Genomic DNA, 15211 nt, shown 5'->3' on the forward strand with positions numbered 1-15211 from the left:
AAGGGAACCACAGTGTCCTCCCAAGTTTTTCCCTCCAATTATATAAAGTACTGTACATTTAAAATAACCACTTTGGCACATCAAAAGCATTTAATAGATACAAATAAAAATGTCCCTTCCCCCTTTTTATTGTATTTGCATTGTTATTAGCAGATTTATTTATTTAGCTTTTTATTTATTTGTTATTTATTTATTTGTTTGTTTATTTATTTTTATCTATAATAGTTTTTTTTTTTTTACTGTTAGGATTCTATGATTATGACAATGAATGATTAATTATCATGTATCATTATTTTTAAATTTCTTTTCAAAAGCACTGTTTAAAAAAACTCATATAATATTATTATTATTATTATTATTATTATTATTATTATTATTATTATTATTATTATTATTATTATTATTATTATTAAGGATGGGCAAGTACCAATACCAGGAAATTAGAAGAATAAAAAATTGGAATTAATTTCATGCAATTTTTAGGAAAATGCTATTTTGGCAGATATAGGTCTTTCTTTAAACTGTTTTGTGGAGAGATTTCAACAGTAAGTTTCAAAAGTAATAGCGGTATTGGTACTTGGTATCTGCCCTGCGATTGGTTGGCAACCAGTCCAGGGTGTCCCCCGCCTACTGCCCAGAGCCAGCTGAGATAGGCGCCAGCAGCCCCCGCGACCCTTGTGAGGAATAAGCGGTCAGGAAAGTGGATGGATGGGTACTTGTTATCAGTGACTATTCAAGATTTAAAGTATTGAACATTCCTAACTACCGTAAACATTATTATGATATGGCGAAGATGATTATAATAATAATAATAGTAATAATCCATCCATCCATTTTCTTGACCGCTTATTCCTCACAAGGTTCGCGGGGGGTGCTGGCACCTATCTCAGCTGGCTCTGGGCAGTAGGCGGGGGACACCCTGGACCGGTTGCCAACCAATCGCAGGGCACACAGAGACGAACAACCATCCACACTCACACGCACACGCACACCTAGGGACAATTCGAAGCGCCCAATTAACCTGCCACGCATGTCTTTGGAATGTGGGAGGAGACCGGAGTACCCGGAGAAGACCCATGCGGGCACGGGGACAACATGCAAACTCCACCCAGGAAGGTCCGAGCCTGGACTCGAACCGGAGACCTCAGAACTGGGAAGCGGACGTGCTAACCACTCGACTACCGTGCCGCCATCATCATTATTATTATTATTATTATTATTATTATTATTATTATTATTATTATTATTATTATTATTATTATTATTATTATTATTATTATTATTATTATTATTATTATTATTATAATTAGTAGTAGTAGTAGTATGTAGGATTAAATTCTGAATATGCAGCAGAAAGGGGCCGCATGGTCCTGGCAAAGTCAGGCTGGTTCAGCACATTATCAGCTGCCCTTGCCCCTTCTACACGCAGCCCAAACAGTGAATGGGATTTCCCCAAGAAAGTATTTTGTAGTTGAACCCACAAAGAACTTTACAGAGAACATGGAGACTCTCCAACACTGCAGCCTTCCACTTTGCCCAGATGGTCAGAAGGGCTGTGCTTCCAGTTTTCTTGACCTGTATTAACACATCTTGAAGTACGAAACCAAGGTTGCCGAAAACAATGGGGAGCCGGACAACTTTGTACTTAAGGCACAATCAGGAAGTTTCAAATGCAAGGTCTGCATACTTGGTATGTTTCTCTGGATCTTGTCAATCATATTGCTGTCAAAAGGGACAGACAATTCAATTATATAAATAATTGCATTGGATTTGTCAAACAGGACAAGACCAGGCTTGTTTTTATTAGCTTCTATTTTGTGAAGGCTGTATACGAGCTTTTTTTTTTTTTTTCACAAAAGTCTGAAGCTATCATTTTCCATGGCTCCCTGAACATGTTGAGGGACGTCATACCAAGGCAGAACATCAGAGTCAAAACCACAAGCATGCCGGAGACGATAATGAAATGAACGAGCGACTCCATCATGTCTCTTTACATAAGATATTTGTGCCAAAGCAGGACAAGTACTGACAAAGTGTTGGATAATGTCATTTATTTCATTACAAACATGACCTTAACTAGTAGTTACAGTATGTTTTGCTTGTACACAAAATGCAGGCTATTGCAGGTTTCAAGTGACTGGTCTTGAGCAGAAAAAAGTAACACGATGCAATGGTTTCTAAGATAGCCTCTCCTCCAACATTCGACTCTGGGCTGATTTTATAGCAAACCTCACTTGGTTGGTTGACACCCATTCTGTATTGTCCAACAGTACTTCACAAGTCACAACCATTGTAGGAATGTTGAGATTCTGTCCAACACCTTTTGCACACATACAAAAAACTGTGGAAGTTCTTGCTTTCATGATTAATCATGACATGTCCCACCAAGGGACCATCCAATAAATAAATATGTGCAAAAACACATTCTGTCATGTAGAGCTTCCTCATTAACCGAAGTTTTTCCCCCTTTGCTTTCTTTATTAATTCAAAAACCAGCATCCGATTCAAACTGAGCGCACAAAACAGAACAAGACACACACAAAAAAAGGTCTCGTCAGACAATAAATTCTTTAAGTTATTAAAGCAAGCCTGGTTGGTAACAAGGTTTGCTTTGTCTTAACCCTCCTCAATCAATGGCCCATTGAATTTCCTTACAAGAAATCAAAAACAAAGTTCGACATTTAATAAATCTACATCTGTGAATAAACTGTTTTGCCATTATTATTATCAAAGTATTGAGCATCATTTGCCTGTTTCTGTCTTGTATTACTATCGAAAACTTAATATCCTTGAAATCCAGTGTAGGTGAATCATTGTCCTCCTCCGAAATCCTCATTTAACCTAACGTGAATCTTCCATAACAAATCAATTGGTGGCGGTAATGAACTACTTCAATATGAAAACTTCTGTTTAACGCTAGCGAAGAAGAATGAGTTAGTGCGCCTGCGCTTGAGGGGAACAACCAGGAAGAATGTACATCTGTCGATTTCACAAAACGATGCCCTGCTAAATTCCAGCAAAACAGGTTTGTTTGTTATAACTTCAAATATATTTATTGTTCTACTTAATCTCATTACACCTACTCAGAAATGTATCCGAACAATATAAGTATTATCATTATGATCGACGTTTGAATACTAAGAAGCCGAAGCGATTGTGTCTATTATTTGGTTTACTCTTTACCGCTTTTAAACCAGAACGAGGTTTCCACGTTTTGCAGGCTACTTACCTTGCATCGAATTCATAATTTTATTATGAGTTTTTGCAGGGCTGTGTTGTCAAATGCTGAAATTAGTCCATTTATTTATTAAAAACAGCCAGGGATTTTTTTTTGCTATGCTGTCATTTAAATGTATGTAAAATATTGCATTTTGTCCCAATGTCCTTTGTACAGTTGAGATAGAAATGGTCTTTCAAAAGATGGCAGAAATTATATAAATATGTATAAATTTGTGAGTACGCATTTTTGTTTCTGATGTTCCTAGATTATTTTTTTTTAATGTAAACTATTTATAATAAACACAGTGTTTGACTGACACAGTGACTGATTTATCTGATTTATTTTTAAAGAGAAACATGTTTTTGCGTGTATAGTTTGTTTCCGTCAGGTTTATGGCGTGCTGCCGTTCCTGCCCCCGCGTGTGCACCCGCTCATCGGCCTACACACTGGCCCTGGGCTTAAGTTTTGTCACCCTCGGTACAAGTCGGATCCTGCTGCTTAAATTTGCAGCGAATGCAGGTGATGGGACCGTTCTGTTGCATGTTCTTGAATCATTGCGATGGCCATCTTAAGTATTGTCTGTGGTCTATGCACAGACAACAAATATGACTTCCTCCCAGCATCTGTCAACATGCTGGCGGAGGCGCTCAAGCTGTTCTTCTGCCTCTTGATGTCTGTTAGGGTGTTTATTCAAGGTAAACATGAACTATTTGCATATGTGATTAAGTTTTTTAGGCTGGCATCTCTGTGGATGACAAAGTTAGAGGAATATTTGACTTATTGAGCCATTTTCAGCAGTAAAAACGTAATATTTTGTCCAGAATTAATATGATAACTTCATTATTTTTCATGTACCTTTTAAAAAATATTTTTTCCCCTTGCTTGCCTTACTGAAGATGACATCACCTATGCTGAGGAAATAGGTAACGACCAATCATAGCTCAATTTGCTGACCAAACCCAGGAACCAGGTGAGCCATGATTGGTCGTTACTAGGGGTATTAAAAAAAATCGATTCGGCAATATATCGCGATACTTCAGCCCGCAATTCTTGAATCGATTCCAAAGGCGGCTGAATCGATTTTTAAACATCCATTTTTGATGGAAAAATATTCAGCAAAATGTCTTAGTTAGGGTTAGTGTTCACACCTTAATCATGGAAAATGTTATATTAATGGAACATGAAGCCTTAATAGTTTATTTCAATGCTGTTCAAACATGAAAAACATTAAATGCAGTGGCTCACAGTTATAAGACTGAAGTTTCAGATAAATAATACATTTTCATGCAAATCTTACAGTGTACGGGTACAAGTTTACTCATTAGTATTTTCTAAATTTGAGTAAAAAAAAATTGCAACAATCGACTCATAAAGGCGTATCGGGATTAATCGGTATCGAATCGAATCGTGAGCTATGAATCGTGATACGAATCGAATCGAATCGTCAGGTACTAGGCAATTCACACCCCTAGTCGTTACCCATTTCCTCAGTACAGGTAAAGCCAACTACAGTCGACAGCAAGTGACAAAATTAGTTTTTAAAGGTATTCATTGTCCATGAAAAATAATGATCTTATCACATTAATTATAGATAAAATATTATCTTCTTACTGTTGAAAATGTCTCAGTGAGTCAAGTATCCCTTTAATGGTGGAAGTGTCGGGGACCACCATGTACTTTGACACTTCCCGGACCGGGCCAGTACAAATGCATCCACATAAATCGATTAAGTCATTTTACCACATCGCTCATTCTTGGCATGTCAGATTCAATTGGTCAAGTAAGGAATGGCTTAACACAGCAAATAAATATCTGAATCTGAATGTGTACTTTGCCACGTGCATAGCCATCTTAAAACTGTTACTAATTGCTTTTTAAAAAGGACAGTCTATGCAAATTTGAACCGACTTCCTTGACCGCCCCCATTCACTGACGAGCGACATGTGTGCTATACATACTCATCCAATCGGTGCATTTTAGTGATGTAGTAAAACTTATCCATTAGGGGTGTTAAAAAAAAATCGATTCGGCAATATATCGCGATACTACATCGCGCAATTCTCGAATCGATTCACTAGGCGGCTAAATCGATTTTTAAACTTCCATTTTTAATTGAAAAATATTCAACAAAACGTCTGACTTCGGGTTAGGATTCACACCTTGAGCATGGAAGAATGTTATATGAACGGAACATTAAGCCTGAAAAGTTTATTTTAATGCTGTTCAAACATGAAACGGATTACAACCTCTATAAGACTGAAGTTTCAGATAAATAAATAATACATTTTCATACAAATCTTAGACTGTACAAGCTTACTGATTAGTATTTTCTAAATTTGAATGGAAAAAGATCGCAACAAGCAACTTATAAATTCTTATCGGGATTAATCGGTATCGAATCGAATCGTGACCTGTGAATCGTGATACGAATCGAATCGTCAGGTACTAGGCAATTCACACCCCTATTATCCATTTTGTCCATATGTACATGTGAAGTTATAAATACTAGGGATGGGAATGTACGGATATCGGTACCTGGCTGATCCCCAGCCTTATTATAAGGTATCAGTACTCACGATGTCAGCTGATACTCTTGTGGCCATTTTATAATCAGAAATTAGAAGAATAGAAAATTGTCAATAATTTCATGCAATTTTAAGGAAAAATGCTATATTGAGGTATATAGGTCTTTTTTTGTAGTATCGTCGTTTTTTGGATGAAAATGTTTTATATCAAAAGTACTAGTCGTGTCAGTACTTGTTATTGGCATCAGTGACGAGTCAAAAATTGAGCAATTGTACTGGCATTGGTCTAAAAAAAAAATCAATTCATCACAACTTCATTTATCACATTCATCACTGTTCTTTCATCCTCTGTTCTACAGGTTTTGTCAGTATTACTGGTTGGGATGACAAATGTTAAATATTTGATATTTTATACTGCCTGAAGCCTGAAATTATTATAAACACACCTTTTTGCTTCCTAATAGTGCAGAACTGGAAATATATAAAAATATCAATAGTTAGTGTGTCAAATATGTTCAATGTTTTGTGTTCAATCTTTCAAAAGAGTTTAAATGTTAAGTTTTTTTGTTTTTTTTTCAAGATTTGGATTTTATCAAAAGTACAGTATTTAGTTCTGGTAATTCGTTTCATTAATACAAATCAAAGACATTTGAAGTTGTTTGGCTGTCAGCTATTATTTCACTGCTTTTTACTGATGTTTTAAGTTTTTGCCATTGTACATTTCTGTTCCCGTACTGAGGTATTTGATGCAGGTATAGTAGTATCGAAGTCAAAATGTTGGTATCATGACTGACAACTGCATGAGGAAAACAGGTTTTCCAGCTGTTCGTATAATAATAATAATAATAATAATAATAGAATCTTGGCTGTCATCTCAGAGGGACGCACCTGCAGAGATCTGTGTTGTTCTTCTGCCTCCTCGCTCCTCAGCACTTTGAAATGGGCCATCCCTGGATTCCTCTACTTTCTTGACAACCTCATCATTTTCGATGTGATGACCTACTTACAGCCTGTAAGTCCCTTTCTTTGGGTTTATAACTACTATCTACACACACACACACACACACACACACACACACACACACACACACACACACACGCACACACGCACGCACACACACACACACACAAAATCCTGTCAGTTCCAATACAAGAGCCATAATGAAATAAATCTCCTTTGGTGTTGTTTTAGATTCAATTCAATTCAGTTTTATTCCCAAGTCAAAGTCCACTCTCAAAACCAAATACACACACACAAAAAAATGCTTAGACACAGTTAATTTGACCTTCAATATGTGTATGAAACCTGTGTTTTTTATACTTGCCCTCGCAAACATTGTATTTTTTCTTTCCCAGTTTGACCGGTTAGACTGTAGGTCACAACAATGGCGGAAGTAGTTTTTAGTTATTTGGCGTGGTCTACTTTTTTATTTTTTTTATTTTTATTTTTTTTCAAAAATCATAAAAGCCAGCCTTTTGGATGTGTCGACCTTTGAGCTCCACTGTCTGATTTTCTCCTTTTCTCCTGATTTTTGTTGTTGTTGTTGTCCTTAGGCCATGGCAGTCCTGTTCTCCAACTTTGTTATCCTCACCACTGCTGTTCTCTTCAGACTCGTCCTCAAGTAAGCTACTCATCCCAAAATATCAGACTCTCCTTTTCTGCCAGTAATATTAATTGTTCACATACCTAAACTCAAGTGTTCCATTGATTTAATTGTGTGTTGTTTACGATATCCTACTAGCAGCCTGACGTGCCTTTACCCGGGTATAATTTCAAAGGGTAGCACAAGCCAGTGGACTGCATATCATCAAAGCCTACTAAAAACAACATATATTGCAGTGTTTTATGCATTTATAGTAAAAGTCATCAGATTTATTTATTTTTGGTTTGTAGCCCCTTCAGACCTGCATCATTTTTTCTGCTTGCCAAAAATTATTTATTTTTGCTGGTTATGACTTTTTTTTTTTTTTTTTCCCCCACATAAGAACAACATGGATTTTTTTTTGGGGTGTCATGTTTTTAGGTGTTATAGTGGACGCCAGGATAATATGGCTGTAACATGTTGTAAACTTAGAAGCTTATAAGCAACATTTAACATGAACATCATGCAAATCAACTTGCGATTGTGATTGGCTAGTTAAGATCCAATCATGAACCAGAAGTGTTGCCATCATCCAAATTATGCGTTTTATTGATTTAGAGACACGAATATGTCATGTCCAGTCCACTGCAACCATCTATGGGTCTGACGGAGTTTAAAAAGAAAACAAACAAAAAAACTACACCCCAGCATCACACAAATCATTTGTAATCCAAGAGCGAATAACTACGAAATTGCACTAACAAAATTACATATTATCCAAACAATAACATGGCATGGCTATTACTCTGTGTACCTGAGAAGTATCTGAAACAAGGTGGCAAAAAACATGAAGTTTAATAATTAGGTGAGGTCATAATAATTGATAAACATGTGCAAAAACTTAACTGATGACAAAAAACACATCCAAACATATAATGCTTCTATTTTCCTCTTTTATTTTTGCCATTTCACGCTTTTGTCTATTAATTGCTCTTGGTGGCCTCAGTGGTTGTGAGGCCCTTGAGCAGGTGTTTCGTTTCATTGTTCACTGGCTCTGGTTGTGAATCTCTGTATAATAGGTGATCGCAGAATAGTGACATGACTCACTGTTTTGTAGTTTCACCATTTTAGTATAGTTTTTTTTTTTTTTTTTTACATTCATCTACAATGTACTGTGTGTTTTTAACTGGCATATTCTACAATAAAACATGTTAGGTTTTTTTTTCTTTTCACTCTTCCGCCACCAGGAGGCGCCTGTCCTGGGTGCAGTGGGCGGCATTGGTGATACTCTTCCTGTCCATTGTCTCTCTGACGATGGGGTCGGGTGGCGGCCAGAAGTCAGGCGGGTCGGTGCTGGGGGTCCACCTGAGCCCCCTGTCCGTGCCGTCCAACTCCTGCCTGCTGTACACACAGCTGCTCGAGCAGATGAAGAACAGCAGGTGGCGTAGTGACATCATGGATTTAGTACAAGTTACAGTTTCATGGGCCTTGAATGCACTTTAGCTTGGGTTTTATGTCCACAACTTTTCAAAAATAGCTTCTTTATTTTTTTAACTTAAAAATCTACAAATGTGAAATTGAAAGTGCAATTCAAGCATTATTAAAGAATAGAGGGTAAGAGTCAAATAAAAATTTCTTTTTTTTTCTGGCACTTTCAAAATTAAAATATTCCAAAATAGTCCAATTTGAGATTTTTAAAAAATAGTTTTCTTACTTCAAACATCAGCACAGTACTCATCTTTCAAGATAAAATTACTTTTTTAAACTAAGTCTGAAATGTGATGCATATTATAAATAATTTGTCCCTTATTCTTCACATCAAAGACATAGTAAAGATTGTTGCCCATTTCATTTGGGAGCCTTTTTAATAGAATGATTTCCAAAATAAAATTCTACTGTATCACATATTGTACCATACAATAACATACATCATATGCAGCAACATATTACTGTTTATCAAACATATTTTAAATGGGTTATAGTTCATTTTAACACCAGAGAACATCTCGTATGAAGACTGTGTGCTTGCCTTTCAGAATAAGTTCCAAGAACAAAAGTTGAATATGTGATGCGCGATACTTATTTATTTCAATTAATTTCTTTAGGTCTAAATATCAGAACACTTATGACTTCTGTTTCCAGTACTTGTCACTAATGACTCATTTGCTCCCAAAAACGTGTAAATATGTTCTATTTTAAATGTATTAGGTGTCCCAAAGATGTATTTATGTTTTTTTTTTCTTTTTTAAATGTTTTTTAATGCTAGCACATACAGAAGGCTTTGATGTAGCCTCAACTGCAGAGAATGGGTGATAGAAAAAAATGGTAGTAATTACAAAAACGGCCAGCAGTTGGCATCAGAGTATAATAGATCAACCAGGGCCATGATGGAAACAAGCCGTTTCCCCACAATTCTAAGCAGATTTGTGACTAATGATGAAACTCAGCTACATTCTAATGCTAATTGCTGCAAAACGGAAACGGATACAATTATACTTTTTTTTTTTTTTTTTCTTCCTGATGAAAGAAGAGACTCCAATCTTTCTTTTTGTAGGTTCCGTGTTTTTATAGCAATAGAACACAATTTTCTGTGGGCCTTGCAAACTCAGTCAAAATCTAGTAAATCTACCGGGAGTGAAGGGGATTGCTTTCGTGAAAATGGCTGGGAGTGAATGAATTAACAATATTATATTTTCAGAATAAAAGTCCTAGATTAAATGCACATTATATAGTTTTTTTTTTATCCATTTAATGTCAAATATTGGTGCACCTTGTAATAAAAATGAACTTATCCACCATTTTGCGTTAATTAAAAAAAATAAATCATTATCATCTGTGACCCATCCAGAAAATCACTAATCTAGTTAAGATTCAAAATAAAAGCTTGTTCATTTACTCGACGTGTGTTATGCCGTCCTCTCCCAGCACCAGTGGCTCGTGGGTGTCGACGCTGCCCGGCCAGGCTTGGCGGGACAACCTGGTGGGAAAGCTCCGCTCATTAGGCGTGGGCCACATCCTGCTCCTGCTGCAGTGCTTCATCTCGGCTATGGCCAACATTTACAATGAGAAGATCCTGAAGGAAGGCGACCAGCTCTCTGAGAGCATCTTCATTCAGAACAGTAAACTGTGAGCCTGTCGTGTGGTCAGTGCAACAAATAGATGATGTAGGTCTTGACTTTCTCTGCTTTGTAATGTGGCAGGTATGCCTTCGGTGTGGTGTTTAACGGTCTGACCCTCATTACTGGACGAGAGTCTCGAGGCCTCACTGTCCACTGTGGCCTGTTTTATGGACACAACGTCTACTCTCTAGCCCTGGTGGTTGTCACTGGTAAGTAACGTGCACTGCAGAAATAACTGTATGACTTACCAGCCACAATATTAGATACACCCACACAATCTGATGAGATCTGAAGGATTGCCATTGTTCCATGAGTTTATTATAGTGTAACATTTTCATATTTATTAGAGCTAAATTGAGCAAGCAAACAGAACAACTTTCCCAGAATGGCACTGTTCTTAACTACAGCCGTGCTCATGATTTTACAGGGGTATGTAAATTTATGAGCACAACTGTATGTCAGCCAACCAGAGTTTTTGTAGTTTTGAAATTTTCATTGTAGTAATTTATTTTTTATTTTTTAAGCATTTTCGTTTTTAATATTATTTGATTATAATGAAAATGTATTTTCAAATTTTCGAATATTTTTCAAGTTTTTAATATTCATCATTCAACAAATGAGTGGAAAAATAAACTTTCCTTATTCAAATACTGTATATTAAAGCAACATTTCAAATTCAAGTGCAACAACAGACACATTCAAATTGGTACTATAGATCCTGTACTGTTCTTTGTGTTGTATTTATTTAGCTGCATGTTTGAGTATTAGAAAGTAGCAAAGTTATTATAATTACATTATTAATAGTATAATACCTTGTAGTGCAGTTTACCCCACTGCAAACCACAGAAATAAACCTTGTTAAATGAATATCTTTGATCATGTCAAAGAAACCTGGATGAAGGGATGTTTTCTTTCCTTGTTAAAAGAAGTATGGTTGAATTCATTCATTCCATACTTGTAACTCAAGCGACTCGTATCCTAAGTCATCTGTCATTTGTCAATTCCAGCCTCTCAATCAAATTTTCAACACTAATATTTGTAATGTGTATATATATATATATATATATATATATATTAGGAAAACACAAAATCACACTCTGTTTTTGCATTATAATTCATGGTGGCTACTTCTGATATGCACGATTTTGCCACCGGGGGGCAGTACAATACAGTCACCTTGACAGAAAAGTTTCACAACTGCTGTGACAATAAGCTGAAGGAATGTTAATCTTTTTTTTTTTTTTTTTGTTGCAGAGAATAAAGGCATATATGCCTGTGAGTTTTATATTTTCTGTTTACATGTCTAGATGCACTGTTTTCAAACATTTATTGCTTAGAGGGTTGTAACACTGCCTAGATACTGTCTGCTGGCTCATCGATGAACGCACAATTATTTATAATTGTTACGCTGGGCAGACTTTCCTATAAGCGATGTGGTTGTTTTAAATACACAATGTGAAATTTTTTGTTTTTGTTAGTTTGACAGTAAACCTCAACTAGGAAGAGTGGCATTAAATAGCTTGAAGTCTCCTTTTAGAAGAATTGTTCATTATTAGCCAAACTGCTCATCTACAATCTCAAATTTTTGCTCGCAAGGGAAAGCAAAAAATCGGCCAAATGACTGATTGTATCACAATGTACCACTGTAAATTGATAGACCTGAAATCCTTGTGTGAGCTATCAAAGCCACTATAAATAGACTAAAATAACCATTTCAGAGGTGAGATGTTGTAGCAACCAGTTGAAGGCTATAGTGTACATGTGAAGGACAGTTCATGGCCTTCAAACTAAAATCTTGCCACTTCCTGTCCATCAGCGACCCTGGGCCTCTCCGTGGCCTTCATCTTGAAATTCCGGGACAACATGTTCCACGTGCTGACGAACCAGATCACCACTGTCCTTGTGACCGCCCTCTCGCTCTTCCTCTTTGATTTCCGGCCCTCTCTGGACTTCTTCCTGCAGGCCCCCGTGGTGCTGCTGGCCATCTTTATCTACAATGCCAGCCGGCCCCGGGACCTGGAGTACAGCCTACAGCAGGAAAAGCTGCGGGTCATCAACGGGGAGGTGTTAAAGCGGTCCAGAGGGGTAAGGGCACGGACACACACACGTGCACAAGTTCCCTGCTGGAAAGTAAAGTGCACGGATGGGCCATTTTGTCTCTTGTTTTGTCTAATGGAGGAATTACACATTTTTTTCTGGCACTGGTGCTGTCTTTGAGTGAATGCTCTAAGAAGTGTTCTAAATAATGCTATAGTGGATCAGTTTGTGTTATTTCCAAATTGTGCTTAAAAAATAGATTTACAATTTTTAATGTATTTTATTCTTATTGCTACACATGTATTTTTGCTTAAACTTTGTAATTCTTATGGTCACTCTTTTTTTCTTTTTTTCTTTTCAAATTTTAATGGTTGAAATGTATTTTTTTACATTTCAATAATTTATTAGTTTGTAATTTTTATGTATTACATATTGTATTTTATTGCAAAATCTAAATTAAATGTACTTGATTTTGTGACAATTGACTGTACAGTATTTGACTTTTGGGGGGAAATAATTTAATTTGCCATTTTAGAATTATTAATGACGAATTATTTTTAAGATTGTAATATTTAAATAGTATTTTTATTTTTTTTAAATTCCCATTTATTTAAATAATGTTTTATTAAATATATTATGTAATTGATTCTAATCAGGCCATTGTCCATATGCATAATTTAATAACCCTTCTCCCCTTCACATTTTATTTATTACAATTCCTTGTCATTTTTAATGTGTTGCAATATATATATCTTGCCTTTATTTATGGTTGTTGTGGCCATTGTCTGCTGTAAATTTTAGTATTTCACATTTTAATTATTCTATATATTGTAATATTGCTCTGTATCGTTATTTTATTAATTTATGTTTAACTATTTCATTACTTTTGGGGCCAGCTACATAACTGAATATTTGACATATATTATTGGTGGAGAAATATGCAATATTTAAGCCGCTATCATACTTTGTCAATGATGTCTTAAAAATCTGTTAGTTTGTCATTGTAATTTTTCTGAATTATTATTATTATTATTATTATTATTAGTATTAGTATTAGTATTAGTAGTAGTAGTAAAAATTATCTTTATTCATTTATGTTTTTAATGTATTACTGTATTTAGTTTCAATGACTATTCATGTTGTTTTACCTCACCAAAATGCAATATTTCAAACTTGGTGACTCACCTTGTTTCAGGATGGTGAGGAGCTGGAGCTGCTGACCAAGGCCAACACAGACAGCGACTCTGAAGAGTCCTCTTTGTAGTGCACACAAGCAGACTGTGTGCAATGTTCACAGAGGATGCACATTGTCCATACACACATGCAGTCTGCAAAAGACCCACCCCCCACCCCCACCCCACCCCGCTACCCCACTGGAAAACGTGGAGTGACGGCGTTGATGCTGTGTCTGAAACACAGGAGACTAAGGCGTTTGTTTTTCCTGTGGTCAAACCTCAACACACTCTTTCAGTTTGTGTGAGCTGGGAATAAGCCCTGCTACTGCCCCCCACCCCCAACCCCACCACTTGGAAATCACTGGGTAATTTTTCCCCTCTTCAGCTGCTGGAGGAAGCTTTGGATGTGAGGATGTACAGTATTTATGGAATTCGAATAATTCGTTGGTGGACCATAAAACTCTATCAAAGCACAACAACTGTATCATGTACTGTTTTTTTTCCCACTTTTTGAGTATTAATAAATTGTGCCTTGTGTGCTCTGCAATAAACTGCAAGTCATGCATTGGTGTTGGATTGTGATGGGATAATGGGGAATAAGAAAACAGGAAGAAACTGATTTTTTATTTTTTTTCCCCCAAGCCTCATAAAATACAAGCACCTTTTTTTTTTTTTTTTTTTTTGGCAGAATGTATAAACTGTATACCGGTAGATGTAGAGTATGTGCTCACAGGCCGCAGCATTAGGTACACCTGCACAGTCAAGATCCAGTATAAGAACATAATTTAAAAATATAACTCTCTTTACAATAATTTGTAATAGACTATGCATGTGAACCTAATTTTGATTTTATTGTTCATTATTGTATTTTTTAAAATTGTTTAACATGTAACTATTGTACACTGCTAATAAGTATTAAATTTGTAGTTTTTTGTTTTTTTTTGGCTGATGCAAATTGTAAGAATTTACACTATAATGGCGAAAAATGAAATATTTAATGAACAGTCTTCGTTTCAAATTTTTTTTATTTATCTGATATATTGTAATTCCGTATATTCTTTATCTCATCCATCCATTCATTCATCGTGCCTACAATGTAGCCATCCTAACCACTATTCTACCATGTTGCCTGTTATTTTAATGTATTATTTGCCATTGTGTTGGTATAGTATATTCAATGTAATTAACATATTTAGGTTTGCAAATAATTATTTATTAAATTGCAATGTTTTTTTGTGTATGCAATATGATTTTTAAATTTAAATAATAAATACAATAATTAATTTTTTTAATTCCATTTAGTTGTTTTGTGGCCTGGTGCAAGGTACACCTGGACTTGTTGCCAGCCAATCACAATGACAAACAGCCATTCACACATTTGGACATTTTAGAGTACTCAAATCCACCATCTTATTTGTGGTCATGTTAATTTATCAAAGTGTAATATGTATTTTTATCATTTTTATTTAATGCATTAATTTGTAAATTGCAAATATAATTCTATTCACCTAAAAGGCCACACTGTAATATTTTATCTTAGTCAAATTTCACT

The 15211-nt window shown here is 35.8% G+C and overlaps 1 protein-coding gene across 2 annotated transcripts; it reads left to right on the plus strand.

Annotated features, from left to right (window-relative positions):
* The first annotated feature begins 2896 nt into the window (after window positions 1-2896).
* slc35a5 (solute carrier family 35 member A5) lies at window positions 2897-14951 on the plus strand. Of its 2 annotated transcripts, none has more exons than XM_077537554.1 (10): window positions 2897-3025; window positions 3595-3739; window positions 3817-3915; window positions 6624-6757; window positions 7300-7367; window positions 8576-8767; window positions 10254-10454; window positions 10529-10656; window positions 12264-12532; window positions 13680-14951. In XM_077537554.1, exons 2-10 carry the CDS (start codon window positions 3613-3615, stop codon window positions 13746-13748), a joined length of 1287 nt encoding a protein of 428 aa, XP_077393680.1. In that variant the 5' UTR covers window positions 2897-3025; window positions 3595-3612; the 3' UTR covers window positions 13749-14951. The 2 variants fall into 2 exon arrangements, with proteins under 2 accessions (XP_077393680.1, XP_077393681.1); XM_077537555.1 differs by having other exon boundaries at window positions 12410-12532.
* Window positions 14952-15211: the final 260 nt, after the last annotated feature.

Source organism: Festucalex cinctus, chromosome 11 (genome assembly GCF_051991245.1).
Source record: "Festucalex cinctus isolate MCC-2025b chromosome 11, RoL_Fcin_1.0, whole genome shotgun sequence".
NCBI classification, from domain to species: domain Eukaryota; kingdom Metazoa; phylum Chordata; class Actinopteri; order Syngnathiformes; family Syngnathidae; genus Festucalex; species Festucalex cinctus.